Genomic DNA, 27,838 nt, shown 5'->3' on the forward strand with positions numbered 1-27,838 from the left:
ACTCATTAAACCTTAGCTATTGTTTCTGTTTTTTATGTATTATTCCCCACCTCTAAGTCTCTCAAAGGGTAGGAAACTGCAAATCTCCCTGGTCACAGTCTGCCGTCCGACCTTTAGTCTCACTTAACGTCCTAGAGCTGTAATCTAGGCCACGCCCCCCAACCTCCCAAGACACTTGAACACACACAGAGGTCAGCAGAGCGGCCTCAGACACAGAAAAAAGTTTAATTCTCCTGCGGCGGAGGGTCCCGGCTCCGGTAGCGAGGGGGATTTGGTTTTGGATTTTGTTTCCTGTGGGGATTTCACTTGGGAGTAAGAGGAAGGAGTCGGGGAGAGTCTGGTCCTTCCGGTGGGACCTGCCCGGGAGAATTGTGTACTGGGGGAGATAATCTGGTGAGACAAGGAGGCTGGACGCCATACGGGAGAACAGACGACGGGACAGTGAAAAGAGAGACGAATAGGGAAGGACGGAAGACAGAGAAGACAGAGGGCGGGACAGAGACAAACGAGGGGAACAGAGAAAAGGGGACCCCAAGCCAGACCCGACGACGGGACCAGGGAATTGAATGGGGTTGGGGGGTGGAGGGGCTTTGGAGGCCGCCGCGGGACAGAATAGGATCTAGTCCAGCCAGATACGTGAAATGGGCCCCTCGCCCCTGCCCCGGGTCCCGGGCGGGGGGAGGGGGCTCGTGTCTCAGTGCTGCAGTGTCGGGGGGGCCCTGCCCCTCCCCGCGCTTCGCTGTGTAAGGCACCGGCTCCAGCGAGGTCCGCGAGCGCGCGGGGGGAGGGGCAGGAGGGGGGCTTGGCGTCCACGGGGGAGGGGAGCCCGGCGGCCCGCCCTCAAACCCCCCGAGCGCGGGGGCGTGGCCTCGGGCCACCGCCCACGCAGCCCGCGCCCCGCTCCAGGGGGAAGGGTGCTCCTCCCTTCCAGTCCGACGACGTGTAGGCTCGGCGCTTTCACCCCCGAATCCTGCCCTAAACGTCAGAGCGGCTGGGCGTTTGTCCGCGGCACCCAGGCGTCCCGGCGCCCGCCCGCCCGCCGCTCACACGGTACTTTCCAGCATCCACTCGGTGCTGGTAAAGGCCAGGCGCGCCCTGGCGGAGCCCAGCCCCAGGTCTCCGTCCTCCCCGGCCGCGCCCCCTCCGGCCCCGTCCAGGTGCGGCGTGGACCGGTGGCGCTTTGTCCGCCGGGCGCGGCGCGGGTAACTGTGGCTCTGGAAGAGCGCCCCGTAGTCCCCGTCGAACGAATAACGCTGCTGAGGCCTCGGCCGGGCCGGGGCTCCCCCAGGAACCAGAGCTAAAGTGGGGGGCGGTGAAGCCGGCGGTCCCAGGGCCCCGGAACGGCTCCTCCGAGGGCCCGCCGCGGCCCGGGACTCCTCCCCGGAGGTTTCCTCGGATGGCAGCAGGCACAGCGAGGTGGCCGAGCCGCCCAGGGAACGTCCAAGGGCCGCCTCCGTTTCCGCGGAAGCCAGGTCGGCCGCCGCGGCCTTCGCCTCGACGGCCGCCGCCGCCGCAGCCGCGGGAGCCGCCACCTCGCGCAGCGCCTGGTAGCGGTCGGGCGCCGGCGGGGGCGGGGCCTGCGTTGCGCCTGCGCCGTTGGTCTGCGAGCACACGTGGCTGACCCGCGGAGGCGACCTGGAGGTGCCCTTGACTCGGCGGCCATCCCCATCGCCGTAGACCTTGTAGCGGATCATGAGCAGAACGATGAAAACGAGGACGGAGGCGACAATGACACCCCCGATGGCGATGATCATGGTGCCGCCCAAGAAATGGGCCCTCAGCGGGCGGCAGGGTGCCGGATCCCCAGCGGTAGTAAACTGCACGCAGCCCACCACTCGGGTGGCCGGCAGTGCCGTGGCCCCATCGTCGTAGACGGCCAGCACGCACAGGTCGTAGGCGCGGCCCGCTGCCAGATCATTCACCAGGAAGGTCTGGCTGGTGGATGGGATCATCCTGCAGGAGGGGGCGGGATCAGCGCCGGGTTAGCTCCACTCTGAACCAGGCTGCTTCCCTTGCATGTCCCCACCACCCGTGGGGACCTATCCGTGCCTCCCTGCCAGTGTCTCACCCCTACTGGGACAACAGCAGCCACTGAAGCACCAAATTCCCACCCTCTCAGGACCTTTGGTATAGGCCACGCCCCTTATCTGCAGGCCCCACCGTCAGACCCACTCCTCACCCGTGTCTCCCCTCATCTATGTATCCTGGCCCCTGCCAGGAAGGAATGCTACAGCTTTTATGCCCTGCTCTCAAGGGGCTTGCTCCCTAGCAATGGCTCATTCCTACTGGGACAAGTGCCATTCAAGCGCTCTTATCTACATATTCCCACCCTTTAAGGGGATGGCTGCTACAGGCCATGCCCCCTTACCTGCAAGCCTCACTCTCACTGGGGTGGACTAGCAGGTTACCTCATACTCCCAGTCTTACTCCTACTGGGACAATGGATGCTCTTCTAGTTCCTCTCTTCTACATGTTCCTGCCCCTCCAAGGAAACCATGATACAGACCACTCCCCCTCATCTGCATATCCCACCCTTGGGTATACATACACCTCTCCTAGAAGCATCTATCTTATCAGACAATTTCCAAGCCCCTCCACTACATATTCCTGCCCACCAAGGGGCCAGGGCTAAAGGCCACTTCCCTTCTGATTGACAAATACCTTCCAAACCACACTCCACAATGGCCCATGGGAGATGGTTCCCATACTGGGCCTAGGACCATGTCGACTCTTTGCATGTACCCAGATATCAGAGGCAACCACTTTATGTGCACGCCCTGCCCTATACTACCTGAAGTCACTACACCATGCCCCCAGGTAAGTTTCATCCATAATTGGGGCAAATGTAGCCAAGAAAGCATGCCCCTTTCTTGCCATGGACCCCTGCCCTCAAACAAGTGGCAGTGTAGAGAAGTGATTAAGCTGACAAAGTCTGAGAGCCACGATGCCAGAGTTTGCGTTTCTTTTCTGCTGCTTGCTAGCTCTGTAACCTCAGGCAGGTTTCTTAACCTCTCTGTGTCTCATTTCCCCCACTGAGGTTATTAAGAATTCCTACCCCATAGAAATGGTGTGAAGTATGATGAGTTAACATCCCCAAAGCCTGGCACTTAATAATTTCATTAACAGCCGGCATCCCACCCGATGCTGGCTTTGCTGTGGCTCACACTCTCCTACAAGTTGCTTCCCTCCCCGTCTATAAGAACCATTCCCCCTGGGCCTTGCCCCTCTTCTGTTGGGCACATCCCTTCCATGCTCGATGTTGGCTAAGCTGGGACTGCCACACCCACACAGATTTGCATGCAGTCAATCTCACAGGCTCTCCTCTCCCACAAAGCTCTTAGCAGGTGAACCGCCTCTTCATCTGAGTGGGGACAATACTGCAGGGGCACCACCTCCTCTAAAGGCCATGCCCCCACCTCCTCAGGCCTCTTACCTCTCAGAAGCATCCCCTTTCCTCCAGCCACACCACCTTCTGGTCCTGAAACCCACCTCAGTTCCTCCACCTCCAGAAGTCTCCACCATCACCAAGAGCCATCCTCCCCCCAAAAGACTACACATCAGGGGCCCACCACCTCTCCAACTCTCCCCCTGCCTGCCACTTCCCAGACCACTGCCCCCCTACCAACTCCATCCAACCTTGGGCCCCTGGCTCTAAGTCTTCCTCTTCCTCTGGTCTTCCCTCTCAGAGAGTCTTGGGCTCCTTTTGCTCCTTCCCCTAAAATAACCAGTTGCTAGGGGTTCCCCCCTTTTCAAGGACAGAAGCTGGCTCCTTAAGAAAGCTTGAGCCCATGTGTCTCTAATTGGCTGTAAGGCCCAAGCAAGCCGCAGAGCAGGCTTCTGATTGGTTGTCACCTCCTCCCATGGCAGCAGTGAGGGAGTTAACCCCTGCAGTGCTGCAGCACAGGCACCTGCAACGAGGGACAGAGGACTGGGACTGTGTAGCCCTGAGGGGAAGGGAAGAGTCCTAGGGTCTGTTGCCCAGTTGGAGACAGAGGGCCATCAACATCTGCAGAAATGCTGGGTCTGGGGGCCCATGAACCTCCCCCTACCCTGCCATGTAGTGACCACGGGTTAGAGAGAGAAGGAAAACGAGAAAGAGAGAGGTGGAGAATCACAGAAACCAGGAGCTGTTTACACAAATCTATTATCCCTCTCCCCTAATCCCAGCCTAGCAAACAGTAGTCGCCTGATAAACAAGTGTTCAATGTAAAAAGGGCAGAATTGGGAGTTTGAAGGGTAAGAGCTGGAATCTTGGTTCCGTCTCTTTCTGTGTGACCTTGAACAAGTGACTTCTCCCACTAAGCCTCAGTTTCCCTGTCTATAAAATGGGAGGGGGGATCATAGCTGCCTCACAGTAAAGTTGGGAAGGTCAAATGGAGTAGTATCCTTTGGTAGTACCTTATAAAAGTTTTTGTTTTGTCCATTTGTTTGCCCTAATGTTTTTAAGACTGGGTCAGTGTCTTATCCATCTCAGTAGGCCCAGGGCCCAGCATGGAACTGGCACAAAGTGGGCATTTATTCAGTGTTTGGTGACCAAATTCAAAACGAGAAGAAAATGAGTATGACAGAGACAAGAGAAAAGGAAGGCATCACCTCATTCAACCAATGATGGGAAAGCACCTACTGTGTGCCAGGACCATGGCCAAGAGAACTGAGTGAGGTGAAGATGGAAGCCAAGAGGCAGGCTTCTTGGTGTGGGTCTAAGCACCCACAAGATCAGGAGCTGCCCACAGGTGGGGAAATGGCTCCACCCCCTCTGGAGCACCCAAGGTATGTCATACAAAGGATTAAACATTCAACAAGCACTCTGCAATGTGCCTAAGGGAGGCAGAGCCAGGACAAAGCAGAGATATGCACAGAGCCCACAACCGCTGAGCAAACGCCCGCTGTATGCCAGGTCAATTGCTGTGAACCACATTCCCAAGATGGAGAGACAAGGCAAAGCCAAGACTGAAATTCATCATATACTCTCTGCCTCCTTCCTCTGGGCTCCCTAGGGCAGGGCTTGGTCTCTTGGTCTCCTTGTGTCTCTCCCACCCAGCTGAGGGTCTGGCACATAGCAGGGGCTTAGTTCCTCATGAGAACAGAAAGGAGAGAAGGTAGAGAGACAGACAAAAGTGAGAGCAAGAGAAAATCAGAGATGATAGGGGGAAAGTACCTCTTTAACGTCAGTCTACACCATAGGGATCTGTCCAGGCCAGGGCAATGGCTTCTAACCCAATGGATGGTGGAAACAACTTACATCCTTTTCTCATACTTTTGTTTCTATATTGTACCCAATGTGTTGATACAGTAGCCTTGTGATTTCTAAATATAAATGCAACTGTAACTATATATGTGTGAGTATATCTCCTGCTCTTAAGAATGTCTAACTGACAAGGTAGATGATCAGACAGCTTTGGTGAGCAGTGATGTAGACCCTGGGCCCCATGAGAGCAGGGACCATGCTGGGTGCATTCAAGGTGATAAATCGCTCAAGTGGGTGCTCCAGGATTTGCAAGATGTGTGAAAAACAAAGATAAGAAATAGAAAGAGAAGGAAATAGGGCAAATGGGAGCCACAGACCACTCTACAAGCCCCTCTAGAACCCCAGCTGAGCAAGAAGGCCGAGGGAGGCGGAGGGAGGGCCCCTGAGGCAGGAGGAGGTCCGGGGACTCTAACACCCACCTGTAGACAAGGGAGTCGTCTGCGGAGCTGTTGTACTGCACCTGGTACATGCGGATGCCAGGCACAGGCCTCTGGGCCGGCCAGCGGATGAGCACAGAGTTGGAGGTGAGCTCGGCCGCCACGAGCCGGCGCTCAGCCGCCGACTCATTGGCTCCAGGTCGGCCAGGCGTGGCGATGTCCGAGGAGCCAGGCTCCGTGAGAGGCGGCGGGGCAGCAGGCGGGGGCGCCATCAGAGGCAGAGGCACGACGCACACCTCCACGGGTGCGGTAGCTTCCCCGGCGGCGTTGGAGGCGATGCAAGTAAACGTGCCGCTGTCCCGCAAGGTGGTGATGGTCACATCCAGGGTCCCATCCCCCCGGACCCGGGTCCGGCTCGAGTTCCCCAGCAGGCGCCCGTCGGGTGCCACCCAGTGCACCACGGGCTCAGGGTCCCCCACGGCGCGGCACCGCAGGCTGACCGCCTGGCCCTCCACCACCAGGGCCCGGCCGCCCGCCTGCCGCGTGATCAGCGGAGGCTCACACAGAAACTCCTCCTCGGGGATGGACCAGAAGTAGCGGTCGGTGAGGTGCTCCGGCGTGGCACACGTCTCCAGGTCGTCCTCCCTGGTCAGCCGCCGCAGCCACAGCAGCTCACAGTTGCAGTGCAGGGGGTTGCCGCCAAAGCTGACCGTGAGCGGCGTGGGCGGCTTGGGTCCCGGACCTTGGGACCGCAGGAAGAGCCCATCAGGGGGCAGTTTATGCAGGCGGTTGGAGGTCATGTCCAGGCGAACCAGTTTGTGAAGCTGCACAAAGGTCCCTTCGGCGATGTGGTCGATGAGGTTGTGGTCCAGCGTGAGGGTGTTCAGGTTCACCATCTGGCCCACGGCCTCCCAGGGCAGGGCCTCCAGGTTGTTGTAGGACAGATCCAGGTCCTCCACGGTGGACAGGAAGGCGTCGAAAGCGGCCGACTCCACCCGGCGGATCTGGTTGTTACCCAGGATCAGGTGGCGGAGGTTGCCCAAACCCCGGAGCTGGTCGCCTCGGACCTCTGCCAGCCGGTTGCTGTCGAGGTGCAGGGCGCGGAGGGCGCGCAGGTCCGCAAAGGCGCCCGCTGCCACCTGGCCAATGGTGTTCCGGGAGAGGGTGAGGTGTACCAGGCTGGTCATGTTGGCGAAGTCTCGGCGGCGGATGGCCGCGATAAAGTTGTCGGTGAGCCGCAGCTCCACCACGCGCCGGTCGATAGCCGGCGGCACGAAGAGCAAGCCGGTCTTGGCGCACAGCATGGTCAGCGTGGGCGCCACGTTCTGGCAGATGCAGCGGCCAGGGCAGGGCTGGCCCCGCGATGCCCCTGCCCAGAGAAGCAGCAGAAAGGGCAGGGCAGTAGGCGGCAGCGAGAGGAGCGCTGAGGGGAAGGGGCCCGGAGCCATGGTGCAGGGGGGAGGCAGGAGGAGCGGGAGGTGAGATCTGCAAGGAAGGAGAAGGGTCAGCCAGGCGTAGGGCTTGACCACCTGCCTGGCCACCCTGGGATGTCCCGCTTGGAGTGTGCCCCACATCCATCCCTTCCTGACAACTGGGTCCTGTAGGATGGTGACAGAACTGACCATCAGCTGGCATGCACTTGTGACCAGATCACATCACTTCCATGCTGCTTGGTAAATTACCACTGCCCCACCTCTGAGTGTCTAACCCCCACCTCTGCCCCTCTTCCAGGAGCTCCCAGACCTCTCATGACCTCTCAACCAGAGGGATGACATCTGGCCTGGCCTGCGCCTTCTAGTACCCACAAAATATTTTGAAAAATCACTGCTGACTAGGGTTTAAAGTCATGGATTTCAAAACCATACTCCCTGGGTTCAAATCCCAACCCTGACACTTACTAGCTGTGTGATCTCGGGCAAGTGTCTGAACCTCTCTGAATCTCGGTTTCTTCATCTGTAAAATGGAGACAAAAACAGGCCTTACCTCTGTGAGGATGAACTGGATTAATGAGCATAGTATACTCAGAACAGTGCCTGGCACATAAAATGTGTTCAATACATGTTAGTGTATAACTATTATTATCATCATCATCAAGTGTCCAGTAGGTGCCATGCATAGAAATGTTCACTATTATTAAAAGCAAGGGCTTTGAAATCAAATAGACTCGGGTTCAAGTCCTGGCTCCCCCAACTTGCTAACTCTGTGACCCCAAACCAATGATTTTCCCGAGCTAGGCCATAATTTCCTGATTTGTAAAGTGGTCTGATAATTGTACTATCGTCATTGGGTTGTTGCAAGAGTTCAGTGAGCTCATTCATAGGGGTCACGGAGCATAGGACCAGGCACAGAGTACATATTCAATAAATATTAAGGGTAACACCCCCCCCACCTTTGGCAGTGGGGAGGGGGGATTGTACTGAAGGTAAGAGGGGCTGAGAAAAGAGCAGTCTCCCTGCTCCGTCTTGGGAAGTCCTGCTCTGAGCCCGGTTTCCTTCTGGCCTCTGCTGAGGGCCCAAGCAGGGGGCAGACTTTCATGTTCACATTAATGGGTACAACACAAGGCCCCATACATGCCTACACACACACACACACACACACACACACACAGAGGCTGTGCCTCTGCTCCAGGCAAAACCTTCCGGCTGGGATTCCCCCTGCGGCAGCTGCAACCCACGACATGTCAGCTCCCATCACAACACGGGGTGGGTGGGGGGTGAAGAGGAAAGGATGGGAAGGGGGTGTCCCTGACACTGTTTTCACCCCACCCCATGCCCCAGTCCCTGCTGGCCCACCTCCCAGGAATCTGCAGTTTGGGGCTGTGGCCTCATGTGGCCCTGATCCTTCAGCCCACAGGCAAAGGGGGACTGTGGATGCAGAGAAGGGACCAAGAGAATCAGAGAGAGAGACGAGACAGAGAGAGACAAGGGGGAGGGAGGGATGAACTGGCAGACAAAGAGACAGATTCAGAGAGAGACAGAAAGAGAGAGACAAAGAGACAACAAGAGAAAGAATCTGAAAGACAGGTGAAGAGACAGGGAGCAAGTCGGAGGCAAAGAGAGAAAAACTTGAGTGGAGACCCACACAGAAAAGAGAGACTGAGACATCGAGATGGAGAGAGGGAGAGACAGGAAGAGAAAGTAAGAGTGTTACACAGATGAAGACCAGAAGAAAGAGACTGAGGAAGACAGTGATGGGGCTGAAAAAAGAAAAAGAGGCAAAGTCAGAGCATCTCTTCATCTCTGAGCGACCCCCCACCACCACCACTAACTGTCATGCACTCCCTCTGGGACACTGCTCTAATTCCGACAGAAAATCCTGGCCTGGGAGGTGGCCAGAAGTAGGAGGCGCAGCTCTGCACCTGCGTGGCTGTAAGCTCTCTGGAGCTCAGAACCACTATCTATGAAACCAGAAGGCCCACAGCCAGGGTGGGACTCAAGTTGAAACAGTGTAATACTAACAATGAAAATAGCTAACATTTATTGACAGGCAGTGTGGCACTGGCCACAGAATCTGGCCCCCAGCTGCCAGGTTCACACCCCAATTCCCTGCCATATGACTTCCCCTCTTTGGGCCTCAGTGTGTCCATCTGTCAAATGGGGATGATAGCACCTACCTCATAGGATTGTTGTGAGGATTAAATGAGATAATCCGCTGTAACATACTTAGAGTAGTTGCTGATGGAGTAAACGCTATATAAATGTTAACAGCTGCTGTTAAATGATCATTTGCTCTGGCTCTCTCTCAACCACCAGTAGGTCTGATTATCAGGAGATGTCCCCACATACATGCACATACACACACAAAATGGTAAACAATATCCACGCCACCATCCAAATGCAGGGTCATTTCATGTCAGGAAACTCTTGCCTCCTTTATTACCATGAAGAAACTTCCCTTTTCTGACCACTTTACTCAGCCTAAAAGGTGATACCTCCAGGCCTGAGACCCCACCTACCATCCACACCATCGTTCTACGAAACTCTTACCCAAACAAGACATTCTTGACCTTGTCACCAACCTCCAGCCTGGGGGGCACCTGGCCCCTCAGGACACTGCTATACTTGCCACTAAAATTCATACAAGGCAGCACTCCAGGCCTCTGACTCTCTCAGAGTAAACCCAATCACTTCACATCTCTCTCCCCAGCCTGAGGGACCCCACTCACCTCTCTTCAGGCAGTCAGGGCCTGGGCCAGTACCTGCAAAGCAACAAAAGCACACTGTTAGCATCCTTCTGGCTCCTCTCCCAAGACCCTCCTCAGAGACCATCTCAGCCCAGGAAGCCCCTGCCATGATCACTCTCTCAGCCCTCCTGCTGTAGGTTCTGCAGGGTCTCAGGCGGACCCTGGAAGTCACCTCTGGAAATCAAGGAGTCTAAGCCCCAGACTTTTCACCTTCCAAATCCCAAGAGTCTAGGACTTTAGTTCTTTGTCCTCTGGGGGCTCAAGAGGCCGAGGTCCCCATCCTCCCCCTCCCTTAGACCCAACAGTCCAGGTCTCAGTTCCCTCCTTTCTCAAGATCCAGGAATCTGGTCCCTCAGCTCTCTCTCTCTTCAAACCCAGGATGCTAGGCTCCCAGCCTCCTCCTTCCAGAATTCACATCCCAGTCCCCAACTTCAAAGACCTGAACAGTAGCAGGAGCTGGGGGAGGATCAGAAGTTCCCATCTTCGCCATCAGACCATGGTTACCCCAACACATGTGGACATGCCAAAACCCACATGGGCCCACAACTCATGACTCTGTATCTGAATTCCCATGGACACAGCAGCATATGTGTGCCCCCGCCCTCTGAAGGCTCTTGGTCCAGGATGTGGACACACTTGTGTCCATGGATCCCAGCATACCACAGGTCATGCCACGTGGGCCCCCATCTCACTGGGCCCATAAGTGGGGTCAGCCTATGTCAAGGACACAGGCACATGTGCACATATCATCCTGCATGTCTGTATGTGAACATACACAACCCCACTCTTCAGATACCAACACAAATGCGCAAATGGACTCAGAGTAGACACAGACCCTCGAGGTTGACACACCTGCACACAACCACACTTACAACATTGCCTTTTCCCTTGCACACTCACACAGAGGCACACACACAACTGTGAAACCCATGTGTCCCCTGGTGCATGCATCTATAACAAAGCTACCCTTGCACACTCACCAACACACATGTAACAGATGCTCACGCACACAAAGATACACAGGTGTATACACACGCTCTTAAATACCCAACACACTCATACAACTTCATGTACCCCTAGTATGCACGGTCACAAAGCTGGTACATTCCCACACTAACAGATGCACAAATGCACACACTAGCCTATACACACCTCACACACATGCACAGAACCACAACAGGAACAGACACTGACAAGGCAGATAACACACTCCAAAAAGCACATGGGTACAAAAAGACCCACCTTTGCACAGACACTCAGAGATGTTCACTCATAACGGCACATGCTCACATAACTGCCCTGTGAGGGATTTACACACTTACAAATACACACAAAATATTGAACCCCACTGGCAGAGTCAACAGATAGGCAGAGAACCACACTCACACACAGTCATGGACACACATCCCTCCCAGCCCTGAGGCACCCCCGCCCCACCTACTTCCTAGGCCAGGGAAACCCTAACACCTGTCCCTCAGCACACCCCCTTCCCCAGCCAGGTCAGAGTTCAGAGGGCTGGGGGCCTGAGCTGAAGAGCACCTGGTCAGAGGCAATCCTCCGACCAGCAGCCCAAAGGTCCCCAGGCCGGCCATCTGGATGTGGGCACCTCCAGCCCCATCTGCAGAGATCTGGCCGGGAGGGCACTGGGGTGGGATGGGTGGGAGAGGGCCGGGTCTGCGTCCCTCCCTCGGGCCCATCTGTCCACCCCTCGGCCTCTCATCCCTCCATCTGTCCACCTACCGGCTGCCCATCCCCCCCTACCCAGCCACCAGGAAGGGGAAGACATGGCCGTCTCCCCCAAGGACCGCCGAGGACCCCCCCAACAGTTGACATGGACCGAGGGAGCGGCAAACTCCCCTCCCCCAAACCCACACAGAGGCCCCACAAGGCGCTGAGCCCCAGCCCCCCCACCCCCGCCGGGAACCTGCCATGGACGCACAGACACACACCCTTGGAGACATACAACCCGCAGACACACACACACACACACACACACAAATGGACACCCGAGCGGGCACACCCGGCTACACAGACCCTGGGATGGACATCCAATCTGGACACAAACACCCAACGCAGCTAACCGCGGGAACACACTCACGCGGGGGGGGGGGGGGGGGGGGGAGAACCCACACCTGGGCACACAACCCACGCACACACACCTGCACACAGCCCCTCCGATGGGCGCGCGACAGCCCCCCAGACACACAGCCGAAGGGGCAGCCACCCGGGGGGACACACACGCACGGCCGGACACAGCACCTCGGCTCGACACCCGGCACACACCCGGATGGCCACACAAGCAGGGCGCCGCACACGCCGGCGCCGGGCACACACAGGGCCGCGCGAGCGCACGCCGGGCCCGCCGCAGCGCCGCGGACACACACTCACACGCTCGCACGCTCACACCCGCGCTCACACCGGCGCCCCCGCCCGCCGCCTCCCCGGCCGCTGCGGGCCGAGCTCACCCAGCCCGGGGGGGCCCCGGGCCCGGCCCCGCCGCCGCCGCCTCGCTCCGCGCCATGGTGGGGGGAGGGCCGGGGGAGGGGGCGCGGTGCCGCGGGGCCGCCTCCCTCCCGCCTCCCGCCCTCCCTCCCGAGCCGCCGCCGAGCTCCGCCCTCCGCGCCGCCCGCCGCCCGAGCCCCGCCGCCGCCACCGCCGCAAGGGGGGAGGGGGCGCAGACCCGAGGGGCCGGGCGCGGCGGCCGCAAGCCCCCGACCCCCGCCCCGGGGTCCTCCGCAGACCCCTCTCCACTGCGGAGCCGCCGGCCCGCCCCCAACCCCTCCCCAGCCCCACCTCCAGCCCAGCCGGCTTCCCCAGAGACCACCAGACCACGCCCCGACTGGCATGGGGACCCTTGCAGCCCCAATGAAGATCTCGGATCTTGTACCGATACCCGGGGGACTCCAGATCACGTCTTACCGCCTTTGAGAACCCAGACCATGTTTCTCAGCCACCCAGGACCACAAACCACGTCCTGCTCTCCTTGGCGACCTCAGACTGGGCCCCACACCCATCAGGGACCCTAGACCAGACCTCCCAATCTAGGGGGGGCCCAGACCGTATCTCAGCATCCACGAGGGTCCCTAAATCATACCTCAACATTCAGGTGGACCCCCAGACCACACCTCACCCCTCAGGGACCCCAGATCACCCCAACATCCAGAGTGGATCCAGACCATACGTCAACATCTGGGGAGACCCCAGATCATGCCTCACTCCCTTGGGGGACCCAAACCATGTTCCATAGCCGCTCAGGACCACAGACCATATCCCACTCCTTCCTGAGGACCCTCTATGCCCCTCTGCCCTCAAACAATTCTCTGCCCCCTAGTAGAGACTCTAGACCATATCTAACGCCTAGGGGTGCCAAATATAACTCTTTTCCTCATGGGAGACCCTGGACCTTTCCAATTACCCCCATTAGATCCCAGACCTCCCTCACCTCCAAAGCACTCCCTGATTTCCAGAATGCCTAATTTGCCCCAAATTCTTGATCATCTTCCCCACCCATGTTGCCCTCCTGAGGACCCTGCCTCATCCTTGCTCTTATTCTCTCTCTTGAACCCTCCAGGCCTTCCCCCACCCTGTGACTTTTGTGGAACTGAGAATTCCTTGTTCTTTTCTTGTTCAGACCCCTTTGCTCAACTCCTACAGAACAGCTAACCCCCAGAAGGGGACGACAGGGGATGAGATGGTTGGATGGCATCACCGACTTGATGGACAAGAGTTTGAGCAAGCTCTGGGAGTTGGTGGTGGACAGGGAAGCCTGGCGAGCTGCAGTCCATGGGGTTGCAAAGAGTCGGACATGACTGAGTGACTGAACTGAGCCCCTCTCCCACCAGATATCTCAGACCATTCTCCATCTCTTTTTGAGATATTCTGGCCTCTAAACCCAGCAAGCTCTCCCCTCAAAATCTGTCTTATTTCATGGGACTTCCCTGGTGGTCCAGTGGCTAAAACTCTGGGCTTCCAATGGAGGGGGTCAAGTTCAACCCCTGGTCAGGGAACTAGGTCCCGTATGCTGTAACTAAGATATAAGGATCCCACATGCCACAACTAAGACCCAGTGCACCCAAATAAAAATAAATAAATAAAGGGGAAAATCTTAACTTAAAAAAAAAAAAAATCTGTCTTATTGCAATCCCCTAGGTCCTTGGTGGCCCAAATCCCTCCCATTTTGGATTCCATTCGGATTCCAAGGTCTTCCCCTAAACCCCTTCTCTAAATTCTTCCTACTCATATCATCACACGGAGCCTGCCCCGTACCCCCAGATCCAGGACATCTCTGCAGAGCTTCCCTCTGGGGAACCTCACTTTAGTGAACCACTCACAACCCTTAGATCCCCCTGGGGACACTCAAAGTCCCATTCCCCACCCCCAAGTCTCTAGATTTCACCCTCCCCACCACCATCACTGGCTTCCCTGATGGCTCAGTGGTAAAGAATCTGCCTGCCAATGCAGGAGACTTGGGTTCCATTCCTGATCCAGGAAGATCCCCTGGAAAAGGAAATGGCAACCCACTCCAGTATTGTTGCCTGGAAAATCCCATGAACAGAGGAGCCTGGCAGGCTACAGTCCATAGGGTCACAAGAAGTCAGACTTAGTGACTAACCAACAACAACAACCACCATCACCACAACCACTCAGGCACCATTCCCACCTTTCACCCTGATATTGGGTGCTCACTGCCACGACATGAAGGACTAGGGCTGGAAGGACAGATGTGGGAGAACAATAACAATAATAGCAAAATTGGACACATGTCCAACCCTACTATGCGCCAGGATTGGATCTAAGGGCTTCACATATATAACTCCACTCACTTCTTTTTTTTGTTAAGTTGCACACTTTATTTTTTAAATAGTTAAGTTTTGGTTGCTTTGGCTCTCCTTTGTTGTGCATGGACTTTCTCTAGATGCAGCAAGCAGTAGCTACTCACTAGTTGTGGTGCACAGGCTTCTCATTGATGTGGCTTCTCTTGTTGCAGAGCACAAACTCTAGAACACGCTGAGGGCTTCCATAGTTGTGGTGCATGGGCTTAGTTGCCCTGAGCCACGTGGGACCTTCCCTGACCAGGGATCAAACCCATGTCGATCCCCACCCCCCACATTAGCAGGCAGACTCCCAACCACTGGACCACCAGGGAAGTCCTCCATTCACTCTTCACAGAAACCAAATGAGGAGGTCAAATGACTATGCCCATTTTACAGATGAGGAAAATTAAGCCACAGAGAGGTTGAGTCACTTGCCTAAGATCACATAGATAGCAAGTAGCAGAACAAGGTGGAGGCAAAGAGGAAAGAGGATAGGGCAGGTCTGGGATGGATGGGAGTGAAAAAGGGAGGTGGGGTGAGAAGATAATAAAAACAGAGACAGGGACATCCCTGGTGGTCCAGTGGTTAAGAGTCTGCCTTGCAATGCGGGGCACACTGGTTCAATCCCTGGTCTGGGAAGATCCCACATGCCGCAGCGGAACCAAGCCTATGTGCCACAACTACCGAGCCAGTGCTCTAGAGCCGAGAGCCACGAACTGAAACTACTGAAGCCCTAGAGCCTGTGCTCCACAACGAGAAGCCACCACAAGGACAAGCCCACTCTCAGGAACGGAAGAGAGCTCTTGCACAGCAACCAAGACCCAGCCCAGCCAAAAAAGAAAAAGAAAGAAGATGCCACATGCCTCAAAGCAACTAAACCTCTGCCCCACAACTAGAGAACCCATGAGCTGCACAAAAGATCCCACATGACGCAACTAAGAACTGTTGTTGTTCAGTCGCTAAGTCACAACTTAGCGGATCTTAGTTGAAGATGCGGATCTGACTCTTTGTGACCCGTGAACTGCAGCACACCAGGCTTCCCTGTCCTTCACTTTCCCCCTGAGTTTGCTCAAACTCATGTTCATTGAGTCAGTGATCCCATCCAATCATCTCATCCTCTGTCGTCCCCGTCTCCTCCTGCCCTCAATCTTTCCCAGCATCTGGGTCTTTTCCACTGAGTCAGCTCTTTGCATCAGGTGGCCAAAGTATTGCAGCTTCAGCTTCAGCGTCAGTCCTTCCATGAATATTCAGGGTTGATTTCCTTTAGGATTGACTGGTTTGATCTCCTTGCTGTCCAAGGAACTCTCCAGAGTCTTCTCCAGCACCACCATTCAAAAGTATCAATTCTTAGGCACTCAGCCTTATGGTCCAATTCCCACATTCGTACATGACTACTGGAAAAACCGTAGCTTTAACAATACAGACCTTTGTCGGCAAAGTAATGTCTCTGCTTTTTAATAGGCTGTCTAGGTTTGTCATAGCTTTTCTTCCAAGGAGCAAATGATTATGATAATAATAATAGAGACAGAGACAGAGAAATAAAGAGCCTGAGTCCAGGCAGAGATAGACTCACTCACAGAGCATGTCTGGCCCTGTGGTCTCTGGCTCCTGCCCACCTTTTGACCTCATCCCTGACCACTGTTGTCTTCCAGCCTCAGTAATGAATTTTCTCTTCCTCCAACATATCATGTCATTCCAGCCCCTGGGCCTTTGCACTCTTTTCCCCTCCCATGGCTGATTTCTTCTTTTCATTCAATTCTCTTTTTTTGACAGGAAATAGCATTTATTGGTGAGCATGATTAAGGAGGGGACAGCGCTGATGCTCATGAGTGCAGGGCCCACCATTTGTCCAGGGGACCACGACTAGGGATGTATCTGACTCCACAGCCATCTGGGATGAGTTGCTTTTCTGCCACCATGTTTTCAAATTCATCCGCCTTGAACTTGGTAAATCCCCACTTCTTGAAGATGTGGATCTTCTGGCGGCCGGGAACTTGAACTTGGCCCAGCGGAGGGCTTCAATCACATGCTCCTTGTTCTGCAGCTTGGTGCGGACGGACATTATGACCTGGCCAATGTGGACCCTGACCACTGTGCCCTGGGGCTTTCCAAAGGCACCACACATACCTGTCTGGAGTCTATCAGCTCCAGCGCAAGACAACATCTTGTTGATGTGGATGACATGGAAGGGGTGGAGCCACACTCAGATGTGAAAACCATCTTTGCCACAGCTTTTCACCATGTACTTCTTGGCACAAATACGGGTAGCCTCCAGGGCTTCAGAGGAGAGCTGCTCATACTCATCTGACACCATGTGGCCACAGAGTGGGAACTCATCCACTTTAGCCTTCTTACGCCCCAAGTTGAAGATGCGGATCTTAGCATCAGGGACAGCTGGGCAGAAGCGGGACTTTGGATACGGCTTGTTCTTACAATACTGGAACACTGGGCGGGGTGGCGGCCCATGGCAACACCAGGGTCTTCAGTGGCGTGCCAAAGGGAAAGAGAGCTTCATTCAATTCTTAATTCAAATGTATCTCTTAAGAGAGCCCTTCCTTTACCATGACCAATTTATATCCTCACTGCCACCAGTCGTCCTGATGTCTTCAGATTACTTTGAAATACTTTAAACATAAAAGGGGATTAATGATTGGGGCACTTCCCTAGTGGCTAAGACTCTGTGCTCCCAGTGCAGGGAGCCTGGGTCCAATCCCTGGTCAGGGAACTAGATCCCACATCCCGTTACTAAGACCACGTGCAGCCAAATAAATACTTTTTTTTAATGAATTAATGGATGGATAGATGGGTGGCTATGTAATAAAGCAAGTACAGTCAAAATGTTCATCTAGAATCTAGGTGGGAGGTATATGGGTGTTCACTGTAAAACTATTTCAGCTTTGCTATATGTTTGAAATTTTTCACAATAAATGTTGGCAGGAAGAAACTGGAGGACTCTTCTAGAGACTAAAGAAGCAACAACAACAACGACAAAAAAACCCAAACAGGTGGCCACCCTGTTTGGGATTTCTATCATCCCATCATCTCATTTTATTTCCTTCATGGCCTGTATCACTCTTGGTAACATTCTTGCTTGCTTGTTTGTTTACCTATTTATTCATTTGTTGCTTACTGTCTCTTAATTGAAATGTAAGCCACCTGACATGTGGCTTGCACACCAATTTTCCCCAGTAGTCTTGGCACGAGTTGTTTAGCCCGCCAGGCTCCTGTGTCCATGGGATTCCTCAGGCAAGAATACTGGAGTGGGTTGCCATTTCATTCTCCAGGGATCTTCCTGACCCAGGGATTGAACCTGTGTCTCCTACATTGGCAGGTGGATTCTCTACCATGGAACCACCTGGGAAGCCCAATAGGTGCTTGGTTAAAATGTGTTCTTGAACTCCTCTTAGGAGAAGGCCTGGGAGCTAGAGCTGCTGCAGTCTCACTGTAGGGCCTACACTCGGGAATAAACATGATCTTCCAGCCTGGGGCCACTAGAAGGGGAAGGATATACCCCAGAGGCAGCGGAGTGCCCCATGAGGTCAGGGAATGTGAGTTGTCCTGAAAAAGAAGGCAACAGATGAAAGCATATAGTGTGATTATTTCCCTCTGGCCTTAATTCCTGACCCAGACCTTCTAATAGAGATCCAATCTAATGCTTCCACAATTTAGGCCCCACCCAGAAGCATAGGCTCCACCCCCTGTCTCTAAAGCCCCACCCCCAGGCAAAATCCCTGACCTATCTGGCCTAAATAAGTAACACCCCTCAAGCCTAGGTCCCACCTCACAGCCTGAGCCCCACCCCTTTATCTTAAACACCATCTTAAAATTTGTAATATTCATGTTTCTTCAGTCTGGGTCCTGCCACCACCCAAGTCCCACCCCTCTATCCTAGCCCCACACCTCCACCTTAGACTCCACTCCAAAAGAGTCAAGATTTCAGCCTAGGCAAGGGCCCTTCAGGCCTAATTTGGGTACCCCATTCTCAACTCTGACCTAAAGTCCAGTCTTCACCTATTCAACATAAACCCTGCTCACTTTCAAGTTATCAGGGAGAAATACCCCAGGGAAAACCTAGGGAGCCTGGATCTGTGGGAACCTAGAAGGGAGTTTTATTTTTTTGCGCTCCAAAATCACTGCAGATGGTGACTGCAGCCATGAAATTAAAAGATGATTGCTCCTTGGAAGAAAAGCTATGACCAACCTAGACAGCATATTAAAAAACAGAGACATTACTTTGACAACAAAGTTCCATCTAGTCAAAGCTATGGTTTTTCCAGTAGTCATGTTCGGATGTGTGAGTTGGATTATAAAGAAAGCTGAGCGCCGAAGAATTGATGCTTTTGAACTGTGGTGTTGGAGAAGACTCTTGAGAGTCCCTTGGACTGCAAGGAAATCAAACCAGTTCACACTAAAGGAAATCAGTCCTGAATATTCACTGGAAGGACTGATGCTGAAGCTGAAACTCCAATACTTTGGCCACCTGATGGGAAGAACTGACTCATTTGAAAAGACCCTGATGCTGGGGAAGATTGAAGGCGGGAGGAGAAGGAGACAACAGAGGATGAGATGGTTGGATGCCATCACCTACTCAATGGACATGAGCTTGAGCAAGCTCTGGGAGATGGTGATGGACAGGAAAGCCTGGCGTGCTGCAGTCTGTGGGATCGCAGAGTCAAACAGGACTGAACAACTGAACTGAACTGAACTGAATTGAGAAGGGAGGTTGGTGGAAAGAGAGGAAGAGGTTCCCAGTTTGTATCGCCCCTCAAAGGTGTGGCCCCAAATGAAAAGCCACAGCCCCACTGTGCCCACTTTTCATTGTATAGCGGGATTCTGTTCTGACCTCTCTGATTGGTCCATCCACAAGCCCTCTAGTCAAACCTATTGTGCATTGGACTGCCCTTCAGAATCACCCTCTCTGATTGATGCCTGCTTTCCAAACTCCCTGCTCCTGATGGGGCAAATACTTGCACATGCCTGTCTCTGATTAGAGCATTTGTGAGTGAACCTGGAGGCAGACAGATGTTCAACTATGGTGCGAGCAAGTAGTAGCAAGAAAAAGAAGACATGGGGGTTCCCTGAATCTCCTGTCTAGGAGAGGGAGTGGCCACTGACCACAGACTAGCCTTGGGTTAAAGTTCTAACCGTACAGACCACTAGTTGTGTGACTCTGGGCAACTCTTTTTGGTTTCTGTGCCTCAGTTTCTTCATTTGTAAATTGGGGATAATAATACCGTCTTCAAAAATAATTGTAAGAATTAAATTAGTTGTAAAATGCTTATAGAAGTACTAAGCACATAGGAAGCCCTGCGAGTAGTAGCTATTATTACCCATTTCATTGTGTAAGTTCATGACCTTGGACAAGTCCTTTTGCCTCTCTGACCTTGGCAGACCAGGAGTTGCTTGACCTCTTCATTGAATGACCCCTCCCATTCCCTCATCTCTAGCTTTCAGGGACTGAGGCTGTGAACAGAGGGAGGAGTAGAGACAACCCTAGCAGAGAAATGGGGTGGGGGGTACCAGTATAGGTGAAAGAGAAGGGTTAAGCACCTCAACCCAAGCCCCCCCCCCCCCCCAGAAAATTGAGGACTATCAGGATCTCTCTATGGCCCAGTGTAGAATAATTCTATCCTGAATCCCTCAGGCAAGGGGCATGTCCTGACTGGGGACAAGGGGGCAAGGGATGGGACAGTGTAGGGCAATTGAAGGCATGGTGTATTCAGGCTGGGAAGCTGGAGGAAGGGTTGGAGCTGGGCTTGTGGGCCCTCCCCCAAGAACGACAGGACTGGGGGAGGGGCAGCCGGGGCCCAAGGTCACTCTGTCATTGTTACCACGGCAACAGCCACCTCTCAACTGGGAACCTGGAAAGGGGTGGGGAGAGGGAGTTCCCAGATCCCTGAATCTGGGGGTAGAGAGAGGAACACTCAGAGACCTGGAGGAAAAGCAGAGCGAGACAGTGATTCAACTCTTTGAAGACCTACCCATCTCAGAATCCTCAGAGCCTAGTACACTGTGGGTGCTCAATAAATGTCCCTCAGAAACAGAAAGCCTGAGAGAATCAAGCGACCAAAGATGATGAAAGAAAGAAGAATCGCCACAGGGGGAGGGCGGTGTCCCTTTCCTGCCTCCTCAACTTTTCATACTCCTCAGGGGTCCTCTGAGAGTTCTGATTCCTCTTAATCTTTCCCAGACCTGGGCCCACAGGCCCACCCAACCCCACAAATCACTCACCCCCCCAGCAACTCCTCAGCCCCTGAAGCTATTATATTTGACATTTATAACAACTTCAGCAGCTTTTCTGCCTTCAAAATCTTCCTGCCTGGGGGATCACTGAGAAAATTAGCATAGGGGCAAATACTGCCTGCAAGGGTGGGAAGGTGAGAGGTGGGGGGACAGGCCCTGGCCTCCTTTACTCTCAGGGACTCAGGTGTCCTTGTTCCTCTTGGAACAAGCCCCTCCACAGGTTCAGATATTCCCCCAATTCCTCTAGGAGACCCTGGCCTCCCTCATTTCTCCTTAGGAAACCCTACAGGCCCCTTCCTTTCTTTCAGAGGAACAGGTATGGTATCCTCCTTGTCCTCCCAGAACTCAGCAGGCGTCCACTGGCCCTGCCTGCCCTCTACCGGTCAAAGACTGGTACTGCAGGAGTGCCACCTAGTGCCCACAAGGAGGACCAGAAAACAGCCAGAGCTGAGAGTCTGAGTTGTTGCATTTTAATTTCTTTAAGGTCTGGGATGTTCAGGCCCTAGAGGGTTTGAGTTCAGGTGCCTGGCCCAGAGGTCAACGAAAGAAAGACAACTTCTCTTTGAGCCAGGCCTCGGTGAGGTCATCAGTGGTGCGGATTTCAAACACCTGCGCAGAGAGAGGGTTCGGTTTTATAATCCACTCAAGAACTGAAACAGTGAGGGCTCCAGCCCCTCCCTCCTTCAGACCCAGAAACCCAGCTCCCTCCTCCCTCAGACCAAGAGTCCTGACCCCCCAGTGGGGGACCTCCAGGGGTGGGGGCCCCACCCTCCATCAGCCCTCAGATCCCATACTCTCCTCCCTCACACTCGGGAGCATCGGCCCCAGACCCAGACCTTTGTGAGCTCTGCTGTCTGCACCAGCCTATTTTTGCTCCCTGCGTACATCATCTGTTGTTCAGGCTTGCAGCCTGTGTGAAAAATAGAAGAGGGAAACATAACTGGGGGATGTCAAGGTGTTCTCTAAGGCCCCGGTAATGTCCTACCCTGGAAAAGGAAATGGTATTTCCCACTCCAGTATTCTTGCCTGGGAAATCCTATGGACAGAGGAGCCTGGTGGGCTATAGTCCATGGGCTCGCAGAGTCAGACATGACTTGGCAACTGAACAATAACGGTGTCCTACAGGCCCCAGAGTTTTCTAAGACTCCCAGGCATTGTTCTAAGGAGGTCCCTGGAGGCTACAGTCAGAGTCTTCAGATTTGTTTGGAGGCTGGAAGTTATTCTAAGGTCCCTGGAGATGGTTTAGGGGCCAGACAGGGGTTGCCAGTAAAAGGAAGAGGTGAATGTGCTTACACACCTCAAAACTAATGAAGATGGGAGTTTGGTGCCCTCACCTCCACCCCATTGCCCTCTCAGCATTCACTCATCACACACACCACACTCTCACACAGGCATCTATACACATGCGCACAGTCACACACACAAAATCACCAGTCACGTGCACATACACACACTTACACTCAAACACACACGCTTACACATCCCCACACATAATCCAAGAGCCCCTTCTCAGGAGGAGTAGAGCTGTGTCTCACCCACGGGGCTGGAGAAGATGAAACACAAGGGGTAGGACACTCGGCCATCGGCGTGCACGTACTTGTAGCTATAAACCACAAACCTACAATAGTGAAAGGGAATTCAAACTCAGCACTTGGCCTGGAGCTCAGGCCTAACACTCATCACCTGAGACCACAGCCTAGAACTCTTGCCTGAGTTTGAGAACCTAGGGTTAACAACTGAGACCAAGGGTACTGGCTTCAAACACAATAAAAGATTTAAAAAATAATAATGGGGGAAAATAATAATAATAGGGGAATTCCTTGGTGGTCTAGTGGTTGGAAATCAGCCTGCCAATGCAGGGCTCATGGATTCGATCACTGATCTGGAAAGACCAGGGCCTCATGCCGCAGAGCAGCCAAGCCTTCGCACGATGGCTATTGAGCCCATGCGGCAACCTACTGAGGTGCACATGCGCAGAGCCTGTGCTCTGCAACAAGAGAAGCTACCATAATGAGAAGCCCACGTACCGCAGCTAGAGAGCAGCCCTCACTCACCACAGCTAGTGAAAGGCTGTGCATAGCAACGAAGAACCAGTGCAGCCATAAATAAGTTTTTAATTAAAAAAATAATAATAGTAAATGCTAAATAGAATTACCATCTGCTCCAGCAATTCCACTACTGGGTATTTATCAAAGAAAATGAAAACAATAATTCAAAAAGATATATGCACCCCCATATTTATTGCAGCATTATTTATAACAGCCAAGATGTGGAAAAAACCTAAGTGTCCATTGACGAATGAATGGATAAAGAAGATGTGGTCCACACACACACACATATGCACACAATGAAGTACTATTCAGCCATTAAAAAAGAATGAAATCTTGCCATTGCAACATGGATGGCTTTTGGAGGGCATTATGCTAGGTGAAATAAATCAGACAGAGAAACACAAATGCCTTATGATCTCACTTACATATGGAATTGAAAAAATAAAAATAAAGAAACAAACCATCAAGCTCATACAGAAGGAGAACAGATGAGTGGTTGCCAAAGATAGGAGTGGGTGAAATGGGTGAAAGGAGTCAAAAGGTACAAACTTCCAATTATTTTATTTCCAGTTATTTATTTTAAATAAGTCCTAGGGGTGTGATATACAGCATGGTAAGTGTAGTTAATAATGCTGTATTGTATATTTGAAAGTTGCTAAAGGAGTAGATATTAAAAGTCCTCATCGTAAGAAAAAAATTTTTTTAGGAACTATGTATGGTGACAGATGTTAACTAGATTATCATGGTGAACATTTGGTAATACAGTATATACCAAAAAAAATCAAATCATTATATTTTACACCTGAAATTAATATATCATACATCAAATATAACTTAATAAAGAAAAATATGTTTAAGAAAAAATGGTTTTGGAACTTCCCTGGAGGTGTAATAGTTAAGACTGCAGAGGCAGGGTTTCGATCCCTAGTTAGGGAGCTTAGATCCCACATGCTGAGTGACATGGCCAAAAAAAAAAAAAAAAAAATAGTAAGTGCTTATTTGATTGTTCACAACAACCCTATGATGTAGGTACTATTATTCTCCCCATACTACATACGGGAAAATCAAAGCCCAGAGAGTGAAGCCATTTGCCCAGGATTCTATGGGTAGATTTGAACCCAGGAAGTTCACTGGTAGAGTATAAGTGCTCAACCACTATGTTTTACTGTCCAGCAGTCTAGAATCAGGGGCTGAGACCAGGGCCAGCTATATAATTTCCCAAACCCAGTGCAAAATGAAAATGCAGGGCCCCTTGTAATAAACACAGGAGAAAGCCATTTTTCTCTTTCTTCTGCAGTCTCTTTCCAGACTGATCTTGGTCTTTTAAAATTTCCTGTTTCAAGTCATGTGCTGTCTTGGGCTTGGGGACACTCATGGGGGGAGTGAAATTGCTCACGGGCACACTCTGGAATTTATCTTTCAGGAGTGAGTGCTGACCCCTGGCCCTGACACTCCCTGAGTGTGCAATTAGGCCCCCTGCCCAGGGCAGAGGGCACCAGCCATCAATGGGCAATGTGGGAGTGGGGAGCTGAGAACCCATCTAGGGCTGGAGGTGTGAGCTGAAGAAGGCTCCAAGCCTCCAGCACAGGCTCCACTGTCCTGTCAGACTTCAACGAAACAGATTCAGAGATAAAACTAGAAAGAATTTCAAGATAGCAGGCATCAAGCCCTGCCTTCAAGGCTCACTTCTGGGTATGGGGCCCTGTGTGATTGCACTTGTCAGATGCCCAGGGTGCTGACTGAGATCTAGAGCCTGGGATTGAGTTTCAAAGTCCTAGGACACCCAAAACTCACCCCAGTCAAGATGAAAAATCTAGAGAGACCAGTTTTCATAGAAGTGTCAAAAAACTTCTCCATACACAAAAAGCACCAGGCTCCTCTGGCTTCACACAGGATTCTCCCCAATCATTAAAGGTCAAATAAATCCTTTCCTACTCAAAGTCTTCCCAAGCATTGAAAAATAAGGAAATTTTACCTTTTTTTTAAATGAAACAAGTGCAATGTTGAGACCAAAACCTTACAAAGTATGTACTAACATCACGTATGACTATTAGCATAAAATTCTGCAATAAAATTTTGGTATACAAACCAAAAGTCCTGTGATAGGAACTCAAACACATAGTTTCAAAGTCCATGAAAAAGACTGGACCCCAAGTAGTCCCTCAGTCTGCATCCCTCCATGGCCTGACCTTCCCCCTCCTTGCCCCAGGATACCTGGGCTGTCTCTCAGGCAACTCCATTTTTAGTTCCTCTGGAGAAATATTCTGTGAGGGGTCGGGGGAGGAGAGGGAAAAAAAAAAAAGACTGCCATTAAACGTACATGTACTGTGTCAAGGCACTCATCCAAGAAACACATATGGATTATTAGCCCATTGATCTCTCCCCAAACCCAAAGGGGTAGGTCCTGTTATTACCCCCATTTTACAGGTGAACAAACTGAGGCCCAGAGGTGTTAAGACACTTGCTTTTTTCTAAGCAAACTACAAGGATTAAATCACTGCATTCACAGACAACCTGCAGAGGTGAGGACTGTTATCACCATTTCACAGACAAGAGGCCTATACAGGCAGTCTCTCGCCTAGGGTCATAGCTAAGCTGGAACTTGACTTCCTGGTTTTTCTGGCTCCCCACCCCAGGCTCTTAGCCTCAGTCACAGCCCTCTGGGTCTCCCAGTCCCACCCCCCAACCCCTCACCTGAAATTCTTCCTCCAGCACCACCATCTGCCGGTCTTTGTCCACCTTCACTGAGGAGGGAGGGCATGGGTGGGTTAGATGCCCCTCCCATCTGTCCCTATGCTCCCCCCCCCCCCAACAGGAGGGAAGAAGACACTCACTTATTATGGCTGCATTGTCCGTTTCTTTTCGGAAGCGGAATTTCCTCAGCTTTTCCTGTAGCTCGGGGTCCACCTCACACACCACCAGGGAGTCGGACTGCCAGAGGAGCCCAGTTAAGAGCTGAGTCGCCTGGCCTCAGCCCTGCCCCTTTCCCCAAACCTCAGTTTCTCTATCCACTAATAACGAGGAGGGGCCCATAGCCCATAGATTGCCTGTGTAAACACTGGGGAAAGGTACTCTTTCCTCTGAGCAGATGATGCCCCTTGATGAGCAGAGGCTGGACTGGGGAGCCCTCTCGGCAGGTGCCCTTGGGCAACGCCCAGGGAGGCTCGGGGATCTGCTCCCCTGGGGCTAACCCCGGAACCGCCATCTCTCTTTCCCCAGCCTTGACCTCCCATCCACAGCCTGACCTTCACCCTGGCGTCCTCCCAGCCCCAGTCCCACTCCAGCCCCTAGCCCTTCCCATACGACCCTGGCCCCCAACCATGACTTTACGGTCCAGGGGCCTCTTCTTTCCTTGGTTCCGCTGTCTTCTAGGGGTGGGGACCACAGCTACAGGGGCGGGGTGTGGGGTAGGGGAAAAGTTTCATCCAACACCACATCCTGTTTATGCCCATTCTGAGACAACTGTCACAGATGGCTCCTCCCTCTCCTTCCTTCCCCTCATCTGTTGGGACCTCCCAGGCTTTACAGTCACCCAGACTGGGGTTCAAGTGCTTCCTGACTGTGTGGCTCTAGCTAAGTAACCTCACCCTTCTGATTCAGGACGGTTATGAGGATAAAATAACTTCGCATATCTCCCAGCATGGTGGCCAACACCCAATACACCATAGGTAGTGATGAGCTCTTTTTTTTTAAATTTTTATTGGAGTATAGTTAATTTACAATGTTGTGTTAGTTTCAGGTGTAAAGCAAAGTGAGTCAATCAACTATACATATTTGCACTCTTTTTTAGATTATTTTCCCAAGTAGGTCATTACGGAGTATCAGGTGGAGTTCACTGTGCTATATAGTAGGTTATTATTAGTTATCTATTTTATATACAGTAGTATATACATGTCAATCCTGATATCCCAATTTGTCACTCTCCCCCTTTCCTTCCTGGTAACCATAAGTTTTCTACATTTGTGACTCTTTTTCCATTTTGTAAATAAGTTCATTTGTAACTTTTTTTATATTCCACATACAGCAATATCATATAATATTTGCCTTTCTTTGTCTGACTTACTTTATTCAGTATAACAATCTCAGGGACGGTCCATCTGTGTCATTCATTGCAAATGGCATTTTTTACCCTTCTTTATGGCTGCATAATATTCCATTGTGTATATTGATATGTACCACATCTTTTTTGGAGTGTACCACATTTTCTTTATCCACTCCTCTGTTGATGGACATTTAGGTTGTGTCCATGTTTTGGCTATTGTAAACAATGCTGTGTGTACCTTTTCAAATTATTGTTTTCTCCAGCTATATGCCTAAGAGTGGGATTGCTAGATCATGTGGTTGTTCTATATTTAGTTTTTTAAGGAATCTCCATACTGTTTTCCATAGAGACTATGCCAATTTACATCCCACCAACAGTGCAGAAGGGTTCCCCTTTCTCCACACCCTCTGGCATTTTTTTGTTTGCAGACTTTTTTGATGATGAAATAAGCTCTTTAACTGTTCCTCCAGGAATCCTTCCTGGATTCCACTACCCCCTAATCTGGAATATTTTAATTTCAGAGCTAAAAGGGGGAACTTAGAAATGTTTGCTGATCAAACTGCAACGTATTAGGTTGATGGGGAAATGGAGGAGAAAGAGGAAACTCACCAGCGCTCAGGTAATGGTGTATTTTTTTCCTGCAGTTATTCAACCTCATGGGCTTTATAATGGGCACTACAACAATGGTGTTTAATCCTATCAAACCAGTACCTCCTTTATTATGAAGAGCATTTTGTATTGTCCTCCCCAGTTCACATCCTGGAATGAAATTCCTAGATAAGGCAACCTATTTATACACATAAATTCTCCCTAAAATCAACATAATGTCCTAACTATCATATAAAGTAGAAATAAAAGGGAAGTAATTTATGAGAACCCC

General features: G+C 52.2%; 2 protein-coding genes and 1 pseudogene across 6 annotated transcripts; all 3 read right to left on the reverse strand.

The window, feature by feature from the left end:
• Positions 1–202: 202 nt before the first annotated feature.
• LRFN1 (leucine rich repeat and fibronectin type III domain containing 1) lies at positions 203–12,344 on the reverse strand. Of its 4 annotated transcripts, none has more exons than XM_043894817.1 (5): positions 12,274–12,344; positions 9,791–9,823; positions 7,524–7,578; positions 5,668–7,110; positions 203–1,953 (listed from the first exon to the last, which is right to left on the reverse strand). In XM_043894817.1, the coding sequence occupies exons 4-5, from the start codon at positions 7,071–7,073 to the stop codon at positions 1,044–1,046; spliced, it is 2,316 nt and encodes a 771-aa protein (XP_043750752.1). In that variant the 5' UTR covers positions 7,074–7,110; positions 7,524–7,578; positions 9,791–9,823; positions 12,274–12,344; the 3' UTR covers positions 203–1,043. The 4 variants fall into 4 exon arrangements, with proteins under 4 accessions (XP_043750752.1, XP_043750768.1, XP_043750762.1 ...); XM_043894833.1 differs by having other exon boundaries at positions 12,068–12,294; XM_043894827.1 differs by having other exon boundaries at positions 11,968–12,294.
• Positions 12,345–16,096: 3,752 nt separating this feature from the next.
• Positions 16,097–17,088, reverse strand: LOC122689149 (annotated as a pseudogene).
• A 4,225-nt stretch (positions 17,089–21,313) lies between these two features.
• Positions 21,314–26,357, reverse strand: GMFG (glia maturation factor gamma). Of its 2 annotated transcripts, none has more exons than XM_043895420.1 (7): positions 26,247–26,357; positions 25,751–25,847; positions 25,611–25,660; positions 25,131–25,180; positions 22,401–22,483; positions 21,702–21,775; positions 21,314–21,474 (listed from the first exon to the last, which is right to left on the reverse strand). In XM_043895420.1, coding segments are annotated over exons 2-7 (330 nt in total). In that variant the 5' UTR covers positions 25,752–25,847; positions 26,247–26,357; the 3' UTR covers positions 21,314–21,402. The 2 variants fall into 2 exon arrangements, with proteins under 2 accessions (XP_043751355.1, XP_043751345.1); XM_043895410.1 differs by having other exon boundaries at positions 26,236–26,351.
• Positions 26,358–27,838: the final 1,481 nt, after the last annotated feature.

Source organism: Cervus elaphus, chromosome 4, assembly GCF_910594005.1.
Source record: "Cervus elaphus chromosome 4, mCerEla1.1, whole genome shotgun sequence".
NCBI lineage: Eukaryota > Metazoa > Chordata > Mammalia > Artiodactyla > Cervidae > Cervus > Cervus elaphus.

Coding starts and splice junctions, on each gene's coding strand:
- LRFN1 (XM_043894817.1), bottom strand. CDS start 7,073: ATGGCTCCGGGCCCCTTCCCCTCAGCGCTCCTCTCGCTGCCGCCTACT. Junction 1,954..5,667: donor GACGACTCCCTTGTCTACAG/GTGGGTGTTAGA, acceptor CCCCTCCTGCAG/GATGATCCCATCCACCAGCC.
- GMFG (XM_043895410.1), bottom strand. Junction 25,181..25,610: donor TGCTGGAGGAAGAATTTCAG/GTGAGGGGTTGG, acceptor GACCCCTCACAG/AATATTTCTCCAGAGGAACT. Junction 21,475..21,701: donor AGACAGCAGAGCTCACAAAG/GTCTGGGTCTGG, acceptor CTCTCTGCGCAG/GTGTTTGAAATCCGCACCAC.